Source organism: Haliotis rufescens, unplaced genomic scaffold, assembly GCF_023055435.1.
Source record: "Haliotis rufescens isolate VD_foot unplaced genomic scaffold, xgHalRufe1.0.p SCAF_55, whole genome shotgun sequence".
Taxonomy (NCBI): Eukaryota; Metazoa; Mollusca; class Gastropoda; order Lepetellida; family Haliotidae; genus Haliotis; species Haliotis rufescens.
In genome coordinates, this window is record NW_025964279.1 from 491,433 (window position 1) to 516,254 (window position 24,822).

Genomic DNA, 24,822 nt, shown 5'->3' on the forward strand with positions numbered 1-24,822 from the left:
AGACAGCCCAAGATGTTGGAAAAATAAAAAAGGTATTAAGAGAAATATATCTCAGCAACCAACTTCCACGTGTTAATGATATTTATCAATCTACCTATCATCTTGTAAATCTATTGTTGTTATCCTGTCTGTCGCTCGGCTATTAAGGGGCTAATACAAGGACTGGTCGGCTCGGAGTCAGTATATTGTGTCTGAGTGGGGTAGTCATGGTAAACTGCGGCATGGTATCTCAGTGGGCCAGCACAATAAAATCGGTATCAGTCCGAACTAGTACAAGCAAACACACACACAGACACTAACACATGCACACGCACGCACGCTTTTCACCTCACCTCACGTTGGAGTGAGTGAGTGAGAACGGTTTTACGCCGCTCTTAGCAATATTCCAGCAATTTCAATCTATTGTGTTCTTAATATCCGCAAAATGTAAACCAAAATAAGCTTGCGTCTCCTAATCTCCAATGACTGTATCATGCCCCCCTGGCCTTTATTTCGAACCCTTGTTTGTTTTCATTTCATATGGGCTGTTCGGGTGGAATTTCCCGAAATGCACACTTGGAAGTCGTGATGTCGTAATTCAGAAACACCTTTGATCTTAAGGGTTTATATATAGGTATGATCACATGTACAGAGCGGTGGTACGTTGTTGAACACCGCAAACATTTTCCAGCACAAACACAGAGGTTTGTTAATAGACTAATCTGAACCAGGCAAACAAGCTATGGGCAATTTTCAAACCACGACCCACTGTCAACGAATCAGCCAAACTACCAAGCCATAGCACCCGCTCTTCAGTCAGGTCTTATGACAAGTAATATCTACAGTAAACAAGGCAGACACAATTTTATGGATAACAACTTCTTTAATACTGTTAAAAGCGGCGTTTCGGTATAGATCCTTATACCGTTGTCAAGCAAGACTGAATGAGTACTTACTTACTTACATTGGAGATTTAACGTGCGCTTTCCGACTGATGCGTATTTCGCACACGGGCCCGGCCAGGCCATTTGATGTGTGCAACCCAAGAGGGGGCTTATATAGAATTTGGGAATTTTGAGATTTGGAATAGATGCCGATGAGGTTGGGGAGGAGAACTAAGGGAGCTGGGTGTAGTGGATGTTTGTTTGTTTATGTGATTTTGATTTGGTAGGTTATTGTGTTTTTAGATGCGTTTTATTAGTTCCGTTTTGATTAAGAATACGCCTAAGGCCTTGAAGTTTTCTGGTTTATTTTGTGGGTTTAGTATTGCTTCTAGAGTGAGAGCCTTGCTTAGATTGAGGGTGGTTTGTAATGCGGTTCGATGTGTTAGGTAGTGTGTGCAGTGGATGAGTGCATGTTCTGGGGTTTCTAGTTGTTTGCAGTGTGGGACATTGTACAGAATATATATAGTATGGGGAGGATTAACAGTAACAACAATTGCATACATGAGTGGTATAACATGAGTAAGTGTTGACAACAAGGGGATATTACTGTCACAACACGATGGACAGAGAACACATAGGTGGAAGCCAATGGGACATGAAGCCAATAAACAGGATAAGTGATTATTGCTCGATGAGTTCATAGTAGGCGGATGGGATGAAATAGCCTTGATCTCTGTTGATTGATGGCTTATGGCGGCGAATGTGGACTGCTTCTATTAGTTTTCTTTTAGTGAAATCATGGAGGTTGTTGGAGAGGATTTGGACGTTGTCCCAGTTGATGTTGTGATTAGGACAGTTGCTGATATGGTCCGAGATGGCTGATTTACTGTCGGATTTAATGGTGGGGGTTTTGTGCTCTTTGATTCTGGTGTTGATGGGGCGGGATGTTTCACTTAAGTAAGATTGTCCAAGGTTGCAGTCAATTTTGTAAACTACAGCTTTAGGCTCTTGGGGGCTGGTTGTGTTCCTGCCGTTGGATCTTGGCATGGTGTTGAGGGAGTTGGAGCTGGTGAAGTGGGTGTCGATGTTGGCTTGCTGTGTGAGGAGGCGGCTGATGATGTGGGAGGTTTTTCCTATGAACGGGAGGGCGATGCGGAAGGGCGCTGATTCGGGTTTAAGGGTCTCAGATCTGGGTGTGGGATAGAGTACAGAGGAGATGACTTTGTCGACGAGATTAAGTGGATAATTGGTGAGGTGGTTGAAGACTTGGCGGAGGTGTTCGATCTCAGGTTTGGGGTAATACACTGTGTGAATGTTATGTTAATATCACAGGAGAGAAGCGCATTCCCTAACAGTCGGCTGACTAAGGGGTCTGGGGCGCTGCCTTTAGCTGTGCAGAGTTGTGTCCCTTAGACTTGCCAGCATATGCTTTCTCTGTCAGCACCACATCTCGGATTATGGATGTCGCCAAAGTTATATAATGTACGACATGCATCTCTTTCCCTCCCACGTAATGTGTGAAGCCCATTTCTGGTGAAATTGCTGGAATATTGCTAAGAGCGGCGTAAAACCGTACTCACTCACTCCAACGTGAGGTGATGTGAAATGCGTCCGTGCGTGCATGTGTGTGTGTGTGTGTGTGTTTGGTTGCTTGTACTAGTTCGGACTGATACCGATTTTATAGTGCTAGCCCACTGAGATACCATGCCGCAGTTAAACATGAATACCCCACTCAGACACAGTATACTGACTCCAAGCCGACCAGTCCTTGTTTTAGCCCCTTAATGCCGAGCGCCAGACAGGGTAACAGCAAGTACCATCTTTTAACGTCTTTTGGTATGATGCGGCTGGGGATCGAACCCCGGACGCGTCGCAATGTAAGTGCAATAATCTTGACGTTAAACCCCATTTCACCTCAACCCACTTTTTTCAAAGGTGCAGTTATAAGACGCACTGATATACTTACGCCGCTTTTAACAGTATTCCAGTTATATAACGGCGTGTCACCTTAATGTGGGAGGAAAGCCCGAAGTGATGCAGGTCTCAGACGTTTACCACTTCGATGAAACCCACGAGCACGGGTATGGTGCTGACAAACCTAGAAACATAATCGGGGCGAACCGAGATTCGAACCCACAATCATAGGTTTCTGGCGTGCCCAAGGGACGCAACTCTGCATAGCGAATAGCGGCGCTTATCAGGACGTGTATATACAACACTTTAATTATTTCCTTAGTTATATCAACGTGAAGTTTTCTAACAATCGCTACAGTTTGTCATAAACACAATTACAACCGCTCTGCACTTCCGATCCTTAAGTGGTCAATGGCGTTTTGTTCGCTGTTGGGGATTGTGACCTTCCGCTCGAATGACCTGAACTGTCTGAATACAACTAGATGTAGTGTGTGGCGTGTTATGAATTATTTACATGGGTTATTAATTCCGATTGGACTCAAAGGTCGAAGATTTAACTAGATCAATAACATTACGACAGTACCACCAAATGTACACGTCCTGCAAGTCGTTCCATTTGTATTGTGTTCGCTTCGAAAATTAACATAGCCGTGGTCAGCAAAACATTTCTTCACACCAGGTGTGGGGGTTGCGAGGCGCCGAAAAGGGGCACGTGGCTCATAATAATCAGGTTTACTTTTATTAATTTGCAACGAACTAAATAAAGTGAAGATCATAAGACCTCCCTCCCTGCAATCAGTTTTGAGTGAGTGAGAGAGTGAGTTTTTCGCCGCTTAAAGCAATATTCCAGCAATATCACGGCGGGGGACACTAGAAATGGGCTTCATAAATTGTACCCATGTGGGGAATCGAACCCGGGCCTCCGGCGTGACGACCGAACGCTTTAACCACAAGGCTAATTTCCTTTGCGTGTTTAATGGAAATAAAAATGACTGACGCGCAGGATTTAAAGTGAGCCGATGCCGAGAAACATAACTGTACGCACAAATAACCTGCAACAGCAGAGCAGTACCTTGATGTAGTCTTATTGCATATTGAGGTGAGAAAGAAAGAAAAAAGAGACACACACACACGTCACTCTCTCTCTCTCTCTCTCTCTCTCTCACACACACACACACACACACACACACACACACACACACACATGGAATGAAGTGGGGAGTTATAAACATCTTTCTTAAATATAATGATGACGGCAACTTTTGCTTGTGCTGTGCGTACACATACACAGATCCGGGTTACAAAAGGTCTCACCAACCCATGCTTGTCGTAAGAGGCGACGAACACGATAGGGTGGTCAGGCTCGCTGACTTGTTTTGATGCATGTCATCGTATCCTAATTGCGTAGACCGATGCTGGTGACGTCAGTCACTGGAGTATCTGGTCCACACTCGATTATTTACAGACCGCCGTCATATAGCTGGAATATTGCTGAGTGCAGCGTCAAAAACGAACAACCAAAAACGTGTACAAACTTAATATAAATATATTTTACAACTTAAATACCGCCGATGCGACATAAATCACCATTCACACGCTCGCTGTTACCCTATAATGTGTTGACCACATAGATAAAAAGCGGAAGGTGCTATTTTTAAAGCATTTTTTTTAAAATTTCGCCGTGTCATGCACACTATCTGAAAGTACTAAATTTATATTCGCCTTTTGACAAAAGTTACATTTACTCGGCAGCTCCCATTCAAGTAAAAACGTTCCTTGGTGCACTCCACGGAACGAGGTTTTCAATATTGCACTGTGCACATAAACCTCGCTGTGAAATGTGTCGCGTCATTGCCGCTTGAGGGGACTGGACTGTCACAATGCAAGGGCGCTGTATATAAGATATAGATTTCGACGTGGGAAATCCTGATCAACATCAACCAGGAAGCATCGTAAGTAAGTCAATATTTGCTTGATATTGTAGATGTAATTATACGCTATTTTCAAATATTTCATTTCTTTTGAAGTCGCCTGATCTGTCGCTGACAGTTGTCTATTTTTAGATCACGTACGCCTGGAAAGCATACATGGATATAACACTTGGACAAATTCCTCTGTTGTTAAGGAAGTATACAGCAAATCTAGCGCCCAATAAATATACCCGTCATACACCTATGATTATTTTCCTTGGTAATGGTTTTGAAGGAAAAGCAGGTCGGTTTTAGGAATTATTTATGATAGCATGAAAAGGGTGTCAATTTCAATCAGGAAGGCGAGATCGTAGCTCCGAGTGTCTGTCATGTAAACTAACAGCTCGTTAGGGAACGTTAACCCTCTGGATGCCGAGTTTTTAGTAGGGTTGTAGAGGAGGGACATATAATTATGTCCAAATGGCATCCAGGAGGTTAAGGTATCATAGGGACGAGTAGAAATTTGCCCTTTTTATCAGCTTAGCTCCATGTTATCATTATAAGGACTAGTTGACTAAAACTGTTAGTTTCTATTGCTGATTCACATAAAAAGTGTGAAAATGAGGACAAATAATAAGACTGGCAAATAAATGTGAACGGAATGACGTAAAGGCAGTCTAGCCCACTTGAAACGTGGCCGATTGCATTATGAAAGTCTTTGACATTTTACCCATTTATATTTTTATGAATGTCAGGCAGGGTTGTCACCCGTTTGTGTTGTGTAGCATGGTAAATAGAAGGTGTGTGTGTGTGTGTGTTTGTGTGTGTGCGTGCGTGCGTGTGTGTGTGTGTGTGAGTGTGTGTGTGTTTTGGCTGAGTGTGGGGGTGTTATAGACTAACATCTAGAGGGTGTGGGTATGAGTGAGGGTAAGGATGAGAGTGTGGTTAAGGGTGTGGGTATGAGGTGAGAGAGCATGTGCGTCTGCGTTGTCGCGACATATGCGGAAAGATAATTTGATTTACTGGTTGAACGTTTTAAGACGCCCAATACTGAACAACTAGTTTTGGACAGTGATGGGTAACGGAAGAAAGTCAAGTTCAACGAGGTTGAGGTGCTGGGCCCCGTTCCTCAAAGCGATCTTAGCACTAAGGTGACCGTAAGTCCCATACTTTAACATTGGCTTACGATCATCGTAGCGCTAAGATCGCTTTGAGGAACGGGGCCCTGGTGAAAAGATGTTGTTTAATAAAGTTTTTAAAAAAATACTTCACTATTTTTTGTCTCTATTTCTACAATCTGTTACCCCTTCTTTGAGAGATGTCATGTTTTCAAGAAGTACAATACATGCAAGAGGTTCGAACATCTATCTATGGAGGGTTGCTTGATCAATTATTTTTTTTTAAACTGTGATTCTGTTACCATCATTTCGAACCAGTCAATGATACAAGGAATTTATCTTGAATATGATTAATATTTGTTTCGGAATGTTCTAAGATAGTTGAAATGTTAACCCTTGAACGCGTTCAGAAATGGTAACGACTTCAAAGCGTTCGTCGAGGTAGATGGAGATAAACCTCATTTGATTTAAATCTTAGGTAATCTATCTGTAGATACGTTCGATTTGTACATTTGCTTAAGCACTCGGTTCCAAATAAAAAAAATAGGCATCGAATCTGTGCTTAGAGTATCTCAAATTTTAAAACACTGGGTTTATCTCTTAATTTAATACCCCCCAAATCTATCAATACCTAATGTGACTGACAACATGTAGGTCATACTCAGGGTCACAACAAAGAATGAATGAATGTTTTATATCCTCTAATAGTGTCGTTATCAAACTAAATAATGTTAACACAGCAAACTACATGTATGTGCATGAACAATGAGTTGTAAGATCACACAGGTCAGTTGGACTGGATTATTTACATTGCTGATATTCTTTCATAGGCATAGAAAAGATTTTAGGTTCTTGAACTATTTCTTTTGACACAATTCTGGTGGATTTGGCCAAAGGTTGTATCTAGAGCTCTGTTGTGACGTGGGTCTTGTGACTCGAGGCTGCTGTGACCTGTCCTTTATACGTACTGAGTGATTCACACACAACGGGATGTTAGTGGGTCCCTCAATAACACAGTCACCTGACTGATAAAATGTGTAGAACCATTTGTCATGGTGAACATTATGTCAGTAACTCCGTGGTCATTATACAGGTTTCATATCATAGGTTGTGGAACACGGCCCCAACAATGGACATGGTAACAGGACCACGTGTCCGGTGAGCATGTGATCATTCATACTGTTTAGTCGATAGAAATGGTATGTGTGTGATGTGAAATGGGTTTGACGCCGTGTTCGAGATAATTATCCCCCGCCCCAACGAAGTTGGCGGGGGATATAAAATTGGGTTCCGCCCGTGTGTGCGTGCGTGTGTGCGTCCCGAAATCGTTTCCGGACCATAACTCAGAAACCGTTAAATATTTCTCTACGAAACATTGCATGTCTATCAGACTCATGCTGAACTGCTGCCTTTTGCTATTTAGGAGTTTTATAAATTTATATTTTTTACGTTTCCATGGCAACAAGTTGGACTTAGGTTCTATAAGGGTGCTGTCCGTTTCCGGAGGGTAACTCAAAAACCGTTAAATAATTTCTTAAAGAACTTTGCATGTGTACCAGACACATACTGAACTGGTGCCTTTTGCTATTTAGGAGTTTTATAAGTTAGACTTAGGTTCTATAAGGGTGCTGTTCGTTTCCGGAGCGTAACTCAAAATCCATTACTTACTTTCTTACAAAACTTTGCATGTCTACTAGGCACATACTGAACTGCTGCCTTTTGCTATTTAGGAATTTTTTAAATTTTTATTTTTTACGTTTCCATGGCAACAAGTTGGACTTAGGTTCTATAAGGGTGCTGTTTGTTTCCGGGGCGTAACTCAAAAACCATTAAATACTTCTTGCAAAACTTTGCATGTCTACTAGGCACATACTGAACTGGTGCCTTTTGCTATTTAGGAGTTTTATAAATGTTTATTTTAGAATTTCCATTGCAGCTATTTTGACATGGCCTAAGAGAAAGGTTGGGTCAGTAACCTGGTTTGGGACCATAACGTGTGAAAATGGCGGGGGATATGGATGACTTCGTCGACTATACGCTTGTTGCATTTTGCGACACGCAAACACGTGTCTCCGTGTCGTCCGGACTAATGCAGGTTTGACAGTGTGCATGCACGTGTGTGTGTGTGTGTGTGTGTGTGTGTGTGTGTGTGTGTGTGTGTGTGTGCTTGTACTAGTCCGGACTAATGCCGATTTATAGTGCTAGCAAACTGAGATACCATGCCGCAGTATAACACGGATAAACCACTCAGACACAGTATACTGACTCCAACCAATCAGGGTAACAACAGGTACAATCTCCTAACGTCTTTTGATAGGACGCGGACAGGGATCGAACCACCGACCTTCCGCTCACCGGGAAGACGCTTTTCCCACTCGACCACGGAGGCGGTCGCATTAATGGAAATCTATATGGAATCTCAATGGGAATTACCCAATTTTCAAGTCCTTATACAGTAAACTACGTTTATAACAAACACGCTTATAACGAACGGACCGATATAACGAACTTATTTTTTAGTCCCGGCCATTTGTTGTATGTATGCTGTATATATGCTTATAACGAACTACGGTTATTACGAACTAAAATTAGTGGTCCCTTTGAGTTCGTTATAACCGTAGTTTACTGTATAATAAGCAGACCCAAAGGAAATGATACTCATAACGCACAGACAATTTCTTATTGTAGAAAATACATTTAAGGTGTGTATCAATATGAAGTCGTACAACCGATATCGGAATTTAGCTAATGATAGCTTGTATCTCCTTACAGCAAGTATTGAAATATATTCTTTAGAAAAAAACCTTTAAATTGCGAATATGTTAAACAGCAGGACCTGTTTTGCACACCACTCTTTCACACCAGTTTCGTTGAAACTGCATCACTCTTCGAGTAAATATGACCAGTTAATTAAAATTGTTCCATGCTCCGACTCCTAAATGCATCCACACATACCCAAATGTCAAAGGGGCGGTCGGGTAGCCTGGTGGTTAAAGCGTTCTCTCGTCACGCGAACTGGGCATGCCAGAGGTTTCAGTACGCTGGGTTCCGCTGGGCTCCAAGGTTCCAAGATTAATTTACCTCGTTAGAGACCAAACAACAGTCACAACATCAACGTCTCCTCCGAAGAAGGCAAAGTCTGTTCGGTTTTCCGCGATTCCAAAGGAATCCTACTGGCGCACTTCCTTCCGAAAGGTTAGGCTGTTAATGGCAAATATTATGCTAATCCGCGTAGGCAACTGTATGAAAATATGAAGGCTAAATGTCGTATAAAACTCATCAAAGGTGTTTTCTACCAGGACAATGCACATATGCACGCGTGTGTTGACTAGGTGGCAACGCATGACTGGCATTGACCACATTGAACATTCTCCGTATTCACCAGATTTGGACCGCCTCCGTGGTCTAGTGGTAGAGCTTCCGCCCAGAGAGCGGAAGGTCCGGGGTTCGATCCGCGTCATACCAAAAGATTGTTGTTACATTTGACATGAATGGACATCATACACGTCTGTGCAGTAACTACCGCCTCCGTGTTCTAGAGGTAGAGCGTCCGCCCGGAGGCGTTAAAAGATGGTACCCTGTCTGGCGCTCGGCATTAATGGGCTGGTCGGCTCGAAGTCAGTAAACTGTGTCTGAGTGGGGTATTAATGTTAAACTGCGGCATGGTATCTTGTGTGCTAGCATTATAAATCGGCACCAGTCTGGACTAGTACAAGCACACACACACACACACACACACACACACACACACACACACACACGTGTGCTTGCACGTTGCTGTTTTAGTACAATAATCGAGACGTGCGAGACGTTAAACCCCATTTCACCTTCTCCCCCCTCCCTCACCAGTTTTGGCGCCGTTAAATGTCTGGCAAGCATAATGCAAATGATGATGACGTCATTTCGGCTTTAGAGGCCTTTTCACACCACCAGGAGAAAGCCTTCCCCACCGGTGGGATCCAGGCATAAAAAAACAAACTGTAGGACCAGTGAAAGAAATGTAGGCCCAAACCTTTTAGCTGAAGCAGGGAGATATACTCTTGAAAAATAAATTACAAAACACAGAGACTGTGGTGATAGATGAAGCCTACGTTTATCAGGAAATTATCAGCTTGTAAAACATCTTTGCGATTACATGTTATACACCATTTGAAAGGTCTAATCCTTCTGTTTATAGACATGACAGTTATGTTTGTCACATGTCTTGAATAATGCTTAACAAATAATTACTTAAATAAACTGCCGTAACTATCAGCCCGAGAGCAAATCTGTCGACCTCGGGCCCACGGGCCGATGTCTATTTCGAACACTGTGTAGGGAGGACCCACCATGACGACTTAAAGAGGTCTCAGTGATGGCCCCTGCGGGTAGTGAACCTGGCGCTGCAAGACGAATGGCCGCAAACCTACTATCAATGCCTGCTTGGAGATCAAAGACAATATCGATCACGTGATTTTGATCCTCCTACCCTCCTTTGCGGGTAACCTCCCAAAACCCCTACATCCCATTTCCCCTACAGCTTAAGACAACAAAGTTCACGGTCCATGGCACTGCTAATCCCTAGTCTGTGATACATGGTTTTCATGACCCCAAGGATGCGCTCAGAGACAGTGTTGTCCTAATTACTTACTATTTGTGAGCAGAATACAGAATACATATTTAACATTAATATCAGATTCGAATTCGTGTTATCACATTTCTTTAAATCACGAAGCAAAAATATATCGTTTATTGTAGAAATAATGCTGGTCATAATAATGATAGCGATGTTGTTTATAAACCAGGTACCAAAAGACTATGGCATCAGATTTGTTTGTTTGTTTGTTGTTAAACGCCGCACTCATCAATATTCCAGCTATGTGACGGCGGTCTGTAAATAATCTAGTCTGGACCAGACAATCCAGTGATTGGCATCATAAGCATCGATCCACGCAATTGGAATACGATGTTATTTAATTAACTTACCTTTTAAAAATAAATAATCAAAATTAAATTGAGCATGCATTTTCACATACACAGCTTGTAATGCTTCAGCATATGTGTTCCTGGATAGCGTGTTTGCCTGGAGGCCGGAAGGTCTGTGGTTCGATCCTATTTCCTTGTCATATCAAAAGACATTAAAAGATGGTACTTGTTGTTACCCTGTCCGGCGCTCGGCATTAAGGGGCTTAAACAAGGACTGGTCGGCTCGGAGTCAGTATATTGTGTCTGAGTGGGGTATTCATGTTAAACTGCGGCATGGTATCTCAGTGAGCTAGCACTATATATTCGGCATAAGTGCAGGCCAGTACAAGCAGCCACACGCTTGGCATCACAATGAAATCACAAACAATGAAGTCAAGACTGATATACAGTCTAGATTCTTTTTGACGGGACATACTTAGTAGAGAGGTCCATTAATCTTTCCAAGGTTAAAATATGTAGTTTTTCCGGAATGACTTAGTCAGCATTATAGCGACATACATTTAAGTGTCATTCCCCGAGGTCAGATAATGCAGGGCTGACGCTTTCTTACTAACAGCACAGGTAAATGCTTTTAAATTTTCATTGCTTTTCGTCAGCTGCTGAAAGAATGATATTAACGTTTCAAGTGTTTACAAGTAAATTAATGTGAACTTCTTTGCGTCTGGTGTTTTTGAAAAAAGGAGTTTGCATCTTTGAAGTTTTTATATTAATTTGTAACACTTTCCTGCGTAACGTTATGTACGAGGTACACAGGTGTGTGGGGGTGATGGCGGCGGGTAGGGGGAGTGTATCTACCGAGGAGCATCGCATATCAACACACCTTTAAACCGTGAACGCCTAATGGGCGAGGTCGACGTCGGTTGTAGAAGAGCTCCAAACCTGATTCGGGGTGGTCGGGTAGCATAGTGGTTCAAGCGTTCGCTCGTCACGCCGAAGACCCGGGTTCGATTCCCGACATGGGTACAATGTGTGAAGCCCATTTCTGGTGTCCCCCGCCGTGATATTGCTGGAATATTGCTAAAAGCGGCGTAAAACCATTCTCACTCACTCACTCCCAAACCTGATTCAGGCGCATCTGTTGAGATCATTTGTGTCAAAACACAAAACCTCCGTTGGGCTATATAGTTATGTGATGATCGTGTGCTAGATATAATAACAGATTTGTGCACCCAGTATGCACACGGACTATCGATCGTCCTCGTTTGTTTTATATTTCTCTCAAAGAACCGGAATTACCATTCGATACTTGGAATCCAAATTTGGCCCGATTTTCATAATCTTTCAAATGACAACATCAAAGAAGAAGGAACAGTTTCGAAGAATTTCAATTCCATGTAAGTATCAACGTTGATACATAGTGTCATAGGAGGGATACACATTATGTCATAGAAAGGATACACATAGTGTCATAGGAAGGATACACATAGTGTCATAGGAAGGATACACATTATGTCATAGAAAGGATACACATAATGTCATGGAAAGGGTACACATTATGTCATGGAAAGGGTACACATTATGTCATGGAAAGGATACACATAGTGTCATAGGAAGGATACACATAGTGTCATAGGAAGGATACACATAGTGTCATAGGAAGGATACACATAGTGTCATAGAAAGGGTACACATAATGTCATAGGAAGGATACACATAGTGTCATAGAAAGGGTACACATAATGTCATGGAAAGGGTACACATTATGTCATGGAAAGGATACACATTATGTCATGGAAAGGGTACACATTATGTCATGAAAAGGGTACACATTATGTCATGGAAAGGATACACATTATGTCATGGAAAGGGTACACATAATGTCATGGAAAGGATACACATAATGTCATGGAAAGGGTACACATTATGTCATGGAAAGGGTACACATTATGTCATGGAAAGGGTACACATTATGTCATGGAAAGGATACACACAATGTCATGGAAAGGGTACACATAATGTCATGGAAAGGGTACACATTATGTCATGGAAAGGGTACACATAATGTCATGGAAAGGATACACATAATGTCATGGAAAGGGTACACATTATGTCATGGAAAGGGTACACATTATGTCATGGAAAGGGTACACATATGTCATGGAAAGGGTACACATAATGTCATAACTTCAACTTACGACTTAATAAATCCACATACTGTTCAGGCTGTCTAGGTCTCACCTTCCACGTAAGGTTGGTTGGTTGTTTGTTTGTTGTCTAACGCCACACTCAGCAATATTCCAGCTATATGACGGCGGTCAGGAAATAATGGAGTCTGGACCAAGACAATCCAGTGATTGACATCATGAGCATCGATCCACGCAATTAGGATCGATGACATGCATAAACCAAGTCAGCGAGCCTGACCACCCGATCCCGTTAGTCGCCTCTTACGACAAGCATAGTCGCCTTTTACGGCTAGCATGGGTTGCTGAAGACCTATTCTGACCCGGATCTTTACGGGTCCTGCCCTCAACGGACCTACCATTTGTATTTTTGTGACAGAGAATTTCTTTACCTTTCAAGGGGAGGAAACATAATTATTATAATTTTTTCAAGCATTTTCTGGGACAAAGGTTTTTAGATAAAATCCCACCCGCATACAAGTATTTGCTACGGATATTTCCAAATTACAATCAAACCATTCAGATACGATGTTACTAATCATTACTCTCTTTAAAAAAGTATTTCCTCTTTAAGGATGAAACAGGGATAGAGGAAGACCCTGTACCGGATCCCTTACCCGTGTCTGTCACCATGACAACTACCTCCAGTGAAGACCCTGTACCGGATCCCTTACCTGTGTCTGTCACCATGACACCTACCTCCAGTGAAGACCCTGTACCGGATCCCTTACCTGTGTCTGTCACCATGACAACTACCCCCAATAAAGACCCTGTACCGGATCCCGTACCTGTGTCTGTCACCATGACACCTACCTCCAATGAAGACCCTGTACCGGATCCCTTACCTGTGTCTGTCACCATGACAACTACCCCCAGTGAAAACCCTGTACCGGATCCCTTATCTGTGTCTGTCACCATGACAACTACCTCCAGTGAAGCCCCTGTATCGGATCCCTTACCCGTATCTGTCACCATGACAACTATCTCCAGTGAAGACCCTGTACCGGATCCCTTACCTGTGTCTGTCACCATGACAACTACCTCCGGTGAATACTCTGTACCGGATCCCTTACCAGTGTCTGTCACCATGACAACTACCTCCAGTGAAAATCCTGTACCGGATCCCTTACCTGTGTCTGTCACCATGACACCTACCTCCAGTGAAGACCCTGTACCGGATCCCTTACATGTGTCTGTCACCATGACACCTACCTCCAGTGAAATTCCTGTACCGGATCCCTTACCCGTATCTGTCACCATGACAACTACCTCCAGTGAAGACCCTGTACCGGATCCCTTACATGTGCCTGTCACCATGACACCTACCTCCAGTGAAAATCCTGTACCGGATCCCTTACCTGTGTCTGTCACCATGACACCTACCTCCAGTGAAGACCCTGTACCGGATCCCTTACCCGTATCTGTCACCATGACAACTACCTCCAGTGAAGACCCTGTACCGGATCCCTTACCTGTATCTGTCACCATGACAACTACCTCCAGTGAAATTCCTGTACCGGATCCCTTACCTGTGTCTGTCACCATGACACCTACCTCCAGTGAAGAGAAAAAGACAACGGAAACTTTTCCACTTTGTTTCGCGAGGATTCTGCTTCAAGGCTTTTAGTTTGATACTGACTCTTGTTCGTGCGAAAGTAAGGGACACGAATAGACCAGTCGTCTGAGGTGCCGCATTTCGCTGTGCAGAGTTGCGTCCCTTTGCTCGTCGGTTCGATTCCCAAATTTATCCTGATTACGTATCAAGGTGTGTCAGCACCATACCCGAGCCGTGCATCACCATCCTACATCCAGCTGACACGCCGCGTTGCACATTAAGTTCTGTTCAAAGGGCAATAAACCAAACCAACTCAATCACTAAAGTTATTTCTGAATTATGCATGAGCGCGCTTTATATATGCAGTCACCGCCAATTGTTCAGGGCGTCAATATTCAAACAAGCGGCACCTGTTGTGATAAAACCCCATGATATTAACGGTCCCGTGATAAAATTATTTCACGAAATCAAATCAAACAATCACATTACTGAAGCTATTTTTTTTATTATAGGGTTGGCTACATGGCGTTTGTATCAGGAAAATAAATTGATATTAGATTAATATTATAGCCCATGGTTCGCAATTGTCCCAGGAGAACGTATCATCTAAAATGGTCTGATTTATCATACAGCATTTTATCGCAAGCTGTTTCCTGAAATGTTCGCATGTTCTGTTTCCAGCTTGAAACTGGAAAACATCGGATGCTGTCAGGTAAGTCACATTATTTCCTGGTTAAGTCTGCCCAGGGACCCGGCACGTAGTTGGTCCATAACACGCCATACTTGTCTCTAGAGACGACAGGTCCCTGTACAGGGTTGGTCCATAACACGCCATGCTTGTCTCTAGAGACGACAGGTCCCTGTACAGGGTTGGTCCATAACACGCCATGCTTGTCTCTAGAGACGAAAAGCCCCGACACAGGGTTGGTCCATAACACGCCATGCTTGTCTCTTGAGACGACATGTCCCTGCACAGGGTTGGTCCATAACACGCCATACTTGTCTCTAGAGACGAAAAGCCCCTGCACAGGGTTGGTCCATAACACGCCATGCTTGTCTCAAGAGACGACATGTCCCTGCACAGGGTTGGTCCACAACACGCCATACTTGTCTCTAGAGACGACATCTCCCTGCACAGGGTTGGTCCATGACACTCAATGCTTGTCTCTAGAGACGAAAAGCCCCGACACAGGGTTGGTCCATAACACGCCATGCTTGTCTCTAGAGACGACATGTCCCTGCACAGGGTTGGTCCATAACACGCCATACTTGTCTCTAGAGACGACATGTCCCTGCACAGGGTTGGTCCATAACACGCCATGCTTGTCTCTAGAGACGACATGTCCCTGCACAGGGTTGGTTCATAACACGCCATGCTTGTCTCTAGAGACGACATGTCCCTGTACAGGGTTGGTCCATAACACGCCATGCTTGTCTCTAGAGATGACATGTCCCTGCACAGGGTTGGTCCATAACACGCCATGCTTGTCTCTAGAGACGACATGTCCCTGTACAGGGTTGGTCCATAACACGCCATGCTTGTCTCTAGAGACGACATGTCCCTGCACAGGGTTGGTCCATAACACGCCATGCTTGTCTCTAGAGACGACAGGTCCCTGTACAGGGTTGGCCCATAACACGCCTTGCTTGTCTCTAGAGACGACATGTCCCTGTACAGGGTTGGTCCATAACACGCCATGCTTGTCTCTAGAGACGACATGTCCCTGTACAGGGTTGGTCCATAACACGCCATGCTTGTCTCTTGAGACGACAGGTCCCTGAACAGGGTTGGGCCATAACACGCCATGCTTGTCTCTAGAGACGACAGGTCCTTGCACAGGGTTGGTCCATAACACGCCATGCTTGTCTCTTGAGACGACAGGTCCCTGCACAGGGTTGGTCCATAACACGCCATGCTTGTCTCTAGAGACGACATGTCCCTGCACAGGGTTGGTCCATAACACGCCATGCTTGTCTCTAGAGACGACAGGTCCCTGCACAGGGTTGGTCCATAACACGCCATGCTTGTCTCTAGAGACGACAGGTCCTTGCACAGGGTTGGTCCATAACACTCAATGCTTGTCTCTTGAGACGACATGTCCCTGCACAGGGTTGGTCCATAACACTCCATGCTTGTCTCTAGAGACGAAAAGCCCCGACACAGGGTTGGTCCATAACACGCCATGCTTGTCTCTTGAGACGACATGTCCCTGCACAGGGTTGGTCCATAACCTGCCATGCTTGTCTCTAGAGATGACAGGTCCCTGCACAGGGTTGGTCCATAACACGCCATGCTTGTCTCTAGAGATGACAGGTCCCTGCACAGGGTTGGTCCATAACACGCCATGCTTGTCTCTTGAGACGACATGTCCCTGCACAGGGTTGGTCCATAACCTGCCATGCTTGTCTCTAGAGATGACAGGTCCCTGCACAGGGTTGGTCCATAACACTCAATGCTTGTCTCTTGAGACGACATGTCCCTGCACAGGGTTGGTCCATAACACGCCATGCTTGTCTCTAGAGACGACAGGTCCCTGCACAGGGTTGGTCCATAACACGCCATGCTTGTCTCTAGAGACGACAGGTCCTTGCACAGGGTTGGTCCATAACACTCAATGCTTGTCTCTTGAGACGACATGTCCCTGCACAGGGTTGGTCCATAACACTCCATGCTTGTCTCTAGAGACGACAGGTCCCTGCACAGGGTTGGTCCATAACACGCCATGCTTGTCTCTAGAGACGACATGTCCCTGCACAGGGTTGGTCCATAACACGCCATGCTTGTCTCTAGAGACGACAGGTCCCTGCACAGGGTTGGTCCATAACACTCCATGCTTGTCTCTAGAGATGACATGTCCCTGCACAGGGTTGGTCCATGACACGCCATGCTTGTCTCTAGAGACGACAGGTCCCTGTACAGGGTTGGTCCATAACACGCCATGCTTGTCTCAAGAGAGGACATCTCCCTGCACAGGGTTGGTCCATAACACGCCATGCTTGTCTCTAGAGACGACAGGTCCCTGCACAGGGTTTGTCCATAACACGCCATGCTTGTCTCTAGAGATGACAGGTCCCTGCACAGGGTTGGTCCATAACACGCCATGCTTGTCTCTAGAGACGACAGGTCCCTGCACAGGGTTGTCCATAACACGCCATGCTTGTCTCTAGAGACGACAGGGCGCGGCACGAAGCTGCTCCATAACACGCCATGCTTGCTGCAAATGGTGGCATGAAATGTTTTGTTGAGCACGATATCCCTAATGCATATGCCGTTTTGACAATGCTCGTCTCATGAGACGACAATCCTCGCTCCATGTTTGCACAGGTTTGGTCCATAATAGGCCACATTTGCAGGAAAAAGACGATGGTGATCTGGAATCGATTCCTTGTCTAGCTAGAAGTTTATTTGGGATAACACTTTCTTAGTAAAGTACAGATGTTCGTACTTTTTGGGGTTGAGTCCCGTCCGGAATTCGAACCCACACTTGCCAGAGTGAGGCACCTAATCGCCAGCACACAAAGTCAGCCATCTAACCCACTCAGCCACCGAGGCTTCCACAAAATGACAGTCCGACAACTGGTAGTCTAGATCACGTACTTTGTGTACCCCTCTGACAACTGGAAACAGGCACGGCTCCCATGGCCGAAATCTATGAACACACGATGCAATTTAGAAAGTGGTCAATTGTAACAAATGTTAAATTTGGGAAAACACTTTCCTAGTAAAGTAAAGATGCTCGAACTTTGTGTGTGTTCATAGCCTTCGGGAATGGGAGCCGTGGCAGTTAACACGTGTGTAGGGATACAGGATAGTTACAGACTGAATTTCTTCTCCAAGGATGACAACAAACAACATTCATTGCAAATTGGAATATTGCTGAGTGGGGCGTTAAACAACAAACAAACAAATTATGCCTTGTATTATTGATTTTCAAACGATTTCGTCACGGGGTAACTTTCAATGTAATTTGCTTTTCAATTTCTTTCAGATATCCGTCTGCGCTACATGCTCAAAACATTACAAGTGTAAACTGACCTCTTTAAAATGGACAGGAAGGAGAATTCCCCTCTTCTTCCAGAAAAGCACGAGAACCGGAAGGTCAGATCCGTTCCTTTCCTCTGGTGCGCAACAGCATGCGCAGTGATCACTTTCCTCGTAGCCCTGGCCAATGCGTCGTCCACGCCGATCCTCAGCCAGTATGTCCACGCCCAAATCCTCAACGGCTACAACACAAGCACGTCCAACGACGGAAGCTCCGCCTGCGGGGTCAACACGACATCTACGACAGATGACCCTTTAGTGAAGGTGCAACAAGAGACGTCCGACTTCCTCCTTCTCCTCGCCGTCGTCAACAACGTCCCTGCGATCTTCATCAACGTCATCCTGGGTTCTAGCTCCGACTACCTCGGCAGGAAGATGTTGTTCTTCATCCCTAGCTTCGGTTACTTTCTCCGATACGTTTTCTGTGTGGTTATCATGGCTCTAGAGCTGGATATCCAATATTTTTACATAGCGTATTTTCTCGACGGCCTCGGGGGGTCAATGTGTGCCTTCCTCGTGGCGAGTTTCGCGTACACGGCTGACATCACGTCTAATGGACGGGAGAGGATCCTGGCAACGTCTGCCGTGGAGGCATGCCTGGCGTTAGCTACCTGCACTGGCATGCTAGTCACTGGGTTCCTTATACCGTTAGTTGGATATCTAAACCTGAACATCATGATGACATGTACGATGTTCCTTGCCAGCATCATAATAATGTTCCTCCCTGAAACAATGGAGAGAGGACCTAACAAGCCGTGGTCTCCTCTGAAGCATTTCAAAAACGTTTTTGGATTCTACTTCTTCAAGAGGGGAAACAGAAGAGGGGCCTACAGCTTAATGCTTTCAATTTTTCTTTTCGGAGTTTTAAGCGTCCTTGGTCGATTTGGCGTTGAAACGTTATACGCTTTAGATCGACCTTTTTGTTGGGATTCTGTTCAGGTTGGTTATTTCGGTGCGCTCAGAAGTGGGCTAACAAGTGTAGGGTCTTTGTTAGCCATCAAATTCCTCCAAAGACACGTTCGTGATCAAACTATTGCTTTGGTTGGCACTGTAGACGCTGCCTTAGCATGTATTTTGGAAGGCTTAGCTACAACCGGATGGATGCTGTATCTAGTTCCGGTGGTCGGCGTGGTGAGTGCGACAACGATACCCATCATCCGGGGCAGTATGTCTCGCATGACGTCACCAACAGAACAAGGCGCCATCTTTGCCGGAATAGGAGTTGTTGAGACTGTTATGAACTTGATATCGCAGGTTGCGTACACCTCCGTGTATTCCGCGACTGTTGGTTCAGTGAAGGGGGCGGTGTTCTTCCTCATGGCGGGGTTAAGTGGGGTGACAGCGGTTTTAATTATTATTTGGATGGCCATTACGCCCCGCTTCGAGCACCTGTACACGGTTCATGTCTCTCCGGCTGAATCGGCTTCGAATTCGAATGAAAATAACGCCCATATTGATAAAAACACAAAAATGTAACTGCAAAGGCAGTGAGTAATTTAACAAATACTGTTTTTGGATTTGTGACTATTTATTAAATCTGTCATGTAAATTATAATTAATTTATTATATGTTTAAAAATTCCATATACTCCACTGCATCTGCCAACTTTCACAAAACGATTCACCATATGACTGAGATGGCTATGTCCAAATGGATAATGTGATAGTTTGTTGGGGTGAAGTTCGTAAACGTTTCTCGGTTTTGTGAAACGCATGTGCACCGGTGAAACCATAGTGCTACGAACTCCTTGTCGGATCCAGGAACGCTTAAGGGAGGTAACTTTGCACAGAGACAAACGTGCCAACCACTGCCCTCATTCATTCTGAACATGTACTGCTAAAAATCATCGGTTTTTTCTCGGTCATTCAGTGAACAGAAGACGGTTTTAGGAATACAGATGTGGACATTATCTCTTGTCCAATGAAAAACCGCTATTTGGTCACATGGAGGACAGTTTTCTTCCCGTAAATGTAACGCGGACAGTTCGAATGGTTGTTTTCTTTAAAATTCTTGAGCGATACGATAATGTAGTACAGATGAGTAAGACACGCACTGAAACAAACCTTATGACAGAGTGGCCTTATGGACTGTCACACATCGTCTGTCGATTATTCAGCACCCGTGAAGCTCCGGGGTAGAATAGGTCTTCAGCAACCAATGCTTGTAAAAGACGACTATGCTTGTCGTAAGAGGCGACTAACAGGATGGGGTGGTCAGGTTCGCTGATTTGGTTGATGCTAATTTTCGTAGATCGATGCTTATGATGTCAATCACTGGATTGTCTGGTCCAGACTCGATTATTTACAGACCGGCGTCATACAGCTGGAATGTCGCTGAGTGCGGCGTTAAACAACAAACAAACAAACAAACAAAACCAGCAATATCCAAGAGATCCATTTTTAGATTGAAAATTCATGTGAATCCCCATTTGCCAGATAAGTTGTTTTAGTCTCTGTATAGAGTTAAATAAAATCATACAACGGGATTACCGAGTCAACACACTGTCTATACAGTGTACAATTTGAGCTAATAACCGAAACAGTGTTATGTATTTTTATTGTACACCAGTGAAGGTCCAGGTCAGAATAGATCTTCAGCAGCCTATGCTTGTGGAAAGAGGCGACTAGCGGGATCGGGTGGTCAGGCTAGCTGACTTGCTTGATGCGTGTCGTATCCCAATTGCGTAGATCGATGCTCTTGATGTCAATCACTGGATTGTCTTGGTCCAGACTGGATTATTTACAGACCGCCGTCATATAGCTGGAATATCGCTGAGAGTGGCGTTAAACAACAAACAAACAGTTTTATACAATGAATCCATTTTACCCAAGTCGGAATCGTCACACGTATCGTCGGATACATAATACGTTTTCGGACGGTCATGATTACTCGCGCTATAACGGAGGTGTAGCATCACATAGACATTGTAAATACTCAGATGAGGGCTTATTAAGAGAAAGTTGTCTTTTATAAGCGAATGAGATGTTTTACAGTTATTCATGTGATTAGAGTGAAAACTGCGGAGATATATTTTGTATGACATCACTGTAATGCCCATGACATTTTAATGATTTACCATTATGTATTATCAATTTATTACTTACATATCTTTCTGTTTAGATGATATTATGCCACACAGCAATAAAATGTTGTTTCTATTGAATGTTTTAAAATTGTTAAGAGGGACGGGAACATTATCAGAGGGTATTATCAGAGGAACATTATGAGAGGAGCGTTATCAGATGGGCGGGAACATTATCAGAGGGCATTATCACAGGAACATCGTGAGAGGAACATTTTCAGAGGGCATTATCACAGGAAGATCGTGAGAGGAGCATTATCAGAGGGGCGGGAACATTATCAGAGGGCATTATCACAGGAACATTGTGGGAGGGGTATTATCAGAGGAACATTATCACAGGAACATTGTGAGAGGGGTATTATCAGGGGAACATTATCAGGGGGTATTATCAGAGGAACATTATCAAAGGGGCGTTTATGTTGAATGTTGTTTTACGCCGCTGTCATCAATATTCGACTCGGCGCGGCCTCTAACTAATCTGGGCCATACCAAGCAGTGGTTCAGGCCACCAGCAACGTAGGATAGGCCGACATACTCCACCAGGCCACACAGCCACCCGATACTCGGTAGTCGTCCTTCCGATAGACATGGAACACCGGGACTTGCTGGCACCCGGAATCCCCACGGAGAGAACCTCTGGAAAATTCATACTCATAAAAACAAAGTCATGAGAAACATGAAATTTATTTTTTTATAGAATTCGCTTCAATATTATTTGCTTGTGAGGGGGTATATACGTAAAACTGGTGTGCACACTGTGTAAATCTGCGTTTTTTTACGTTTGTACACACAGACAATTTATATTAATAAGTCAATAATAATAATAATAATTTCACAGACTACTTATTTTAACAAAAACGCACAAAAACTAAACAACAACACATAAAAGTGAATAATGAACCCAAGCCCCGCCCACCCTATTACCAGCCAATCAACAAACAGTAGTCCGCTACTGGGCGTGGCCTGAAAATGTTTCGGTATGTGGGAACGTAAATGCAACAATTGTGTTTGGTAGGCCAATCAAAAGCCATGAAATCACTTGCAACATATTTAAATGGCGTTATTTATATTTCACCATAACTACGCAAACATTTTCTATGGATATGACCAGTTTTCTTTCTCTAACATTATAGCAACTATCTTGGTTTCCTGGGTTAAGGAGCGCCCACAGGGTACAACTACAGTAAACTACGGTAATAACGAACTCGAGGGGACCATTAATTTTAGTTCGTAATAACCGTAGTTCGTTATAAGCATTCATACAGCATATATACAACAAATGGTCGGGACTAAAAATAAGTTCGCTATATCCGTCAGTTCGATATAAGCGTGTTCGTTATTAACGTAGTTTACTGTAGTTGTATACAATTTCTTGCATGCAACACATTGCATCGTGTGAACAGGCCAAGTCGGGCCAACTTAGACTAATGCAACTTATTGGACGTGGGTTCTACGAAATAGGATGTGCTCTATTATCATGCGACAAGTTGTACGCAACCAGCCAATCAAAACGCTGTGTAGAGCACTATTCCAGGAGAACCGGGCAATCTGTCTATTTAGGTTTATCGTCCCTTATGCACGTCTTTTACAGAACTGGCACACATTGCTGATACCAATGCGGCTTTCTTATCTAGCTTTTACATGTCGGTATAGTGTAAGTAACTTGCAGTGCAGAGTTGCTTCCCTCAAACACCTGACAGGATCCGAATCCCAGAATCCTCAAGCGTGTTTTCATCAAAGCTGTTAACGTCTTAGACCTGCATCACTTCGGGCTTTCTTCCCATAGTAAGCTGACACGTTATGGTATGACTGAAATACTGTTTAAAGCGGCATTCATTTCTGTTCCGTCCGTCTGCTTTCCAGATATATATCATTGATTTTGAAAGGTGGTCGGGTGGCCTAAAGGTTAAAGCGTTCGTTCGTCAAGCCTAAGACCCAGGTTCGATTCCATTTCTGGTGTCGCCCGCCGTGATATTGATGGAAGATTGCTAAATGCGGCGTAAAACCAAATTCACTCACTCACGGATTTTGAACTATTTTTCATACATGATAATCTCTTTTTCGTTCAATGACTATCATTCCGAAATAATCCTGCAGCATGTAATTTCACAGCCGAGACGATCCAATTACAGGGAGGTAACTCTGCCAACCCTGCTCTCCCCGCCACACACCTGTGTGAACAGAATTAAACAGAACTTTATTCACCTCAAGCCGAGGACCTCGGAATATGATTTTTGTTTGTTTGTTGTTTAACGCCGCACTCAGCAATATTCCAGCTATATGACGGCGGTCTGTAAATAATCGAGTCTGGACCAGACAATCCAGTGAGCATCGATCCACGCAATTGGGATGGATGACATGCATCAACCAAGTCAGAGAGCCTGACCACCCGATCCCGTTAGTCGCCTTTTACGACAAGCATAGTCGCCTTTTACGGCAAGCATAGGTTGCTGAAGACCAATTCTACCCCGGATCTTCACGGATCTCGGAATATGAGATTCAAAATACAATGACATTGTATTAGCAGGCATGGTTTAGTCTGAGGCCTTTAACAGTTTTCCTGATAATATCTGTAAATTTACATAATTCTTTAAAGTACTGATAGCTTGAGATAATTAAATAAAATCACGGTGAATCTGTAATGCATTAGGCCTATTCGTTTACGGTATTTTTACAATTTGCGTTGATAATTGAATACGGAAATTTGAAGCAACATCATCAAAATTCAGATTTCTGATCACGCAAGCCAACCATTCGTTATCACTCGGATCTTTCCGTCATCTATTTTTGGCTTGTCTCGGAATGATACGAATGACAACGAATGCATCGATACTGTGATCTAACGCAACGCTCCAGGACATTGGCGCTCTATAGCATAAATCACAATGTATGTTTATTGGGCCCGAGGGGGTCATGAGACCATAAACTATTTTGAAACACGCTTAACGTTCACATGCTGAGGTCATGTCTGTTTAGGCATACCTGCCACAAAGGCGAACGTATTATGTCTCACTTTCGTACCTCTGTGTGGTATTTAGTAGCTGTGGTATTCAGTAGCTGTGGTATTCAGTAGATGTGGTATTCAGTAGCTGTGGTATTCAGTAGATGTGGTATTTTGCAGCAGTGGTGTTTAGTAGCTGTATAAATGAAGACAGAAGTAAATTTTGGATTTGAACTTATTCTTGTCTTGCGACGTATCGATTCAGCTGTACCGTTATCGGTCTTAATTGTGTTATAAACCGTTTTGGAA

The 24,822-nt window shown here is 43.9% G+C and overlaps 1 protein-coding gene across 4 annotated transcripts; it reads left to right on the forward strand.

Annotated features, from left to right (window-relative positions):
* The first annotated feature begins 4,518 nt into the window (after positions 1-4,518).
* LOC124144975 (solute carrier family 46 member 3-like) lies at positions 4,519-20,739 on the forward strand. Of its 4 annotated transcripts, none has more exons than XM_046514593.2 (3): positions 4,519-4,733; positions 15,130-15,160; positions 18,438-20,739. In XM_046514593.2, the coding sequence occupies exon 3, from the start codon at positions 18,494-18,496 to the stop codon at positions 19,964-19,966; it is 1,473 nt and encodes a 490-aa protein (XP_046370549.2). In that variant the 5' UTR covers positions 4,519-4,733; positions 15,130-15,160; positions 18,438-18,493; the 3' UTR covers positions 19,967-20,739. The 4 variants fall into 4 exon arrangements, with proteins under 4 accessions (XP_046370549.2, XP_046370550.2, XP_046370553.2 ...); XM_046514594.2 differs by having other exon boundaries at positions 4,519-4,729; XM_046514597.2 differs by lacking the exon at positions 4,519-4,733 and adding an exon at positions 6,853-6,963.
* Positions 20,740-24,822: the final 4,083 nt, after the last annotated feature.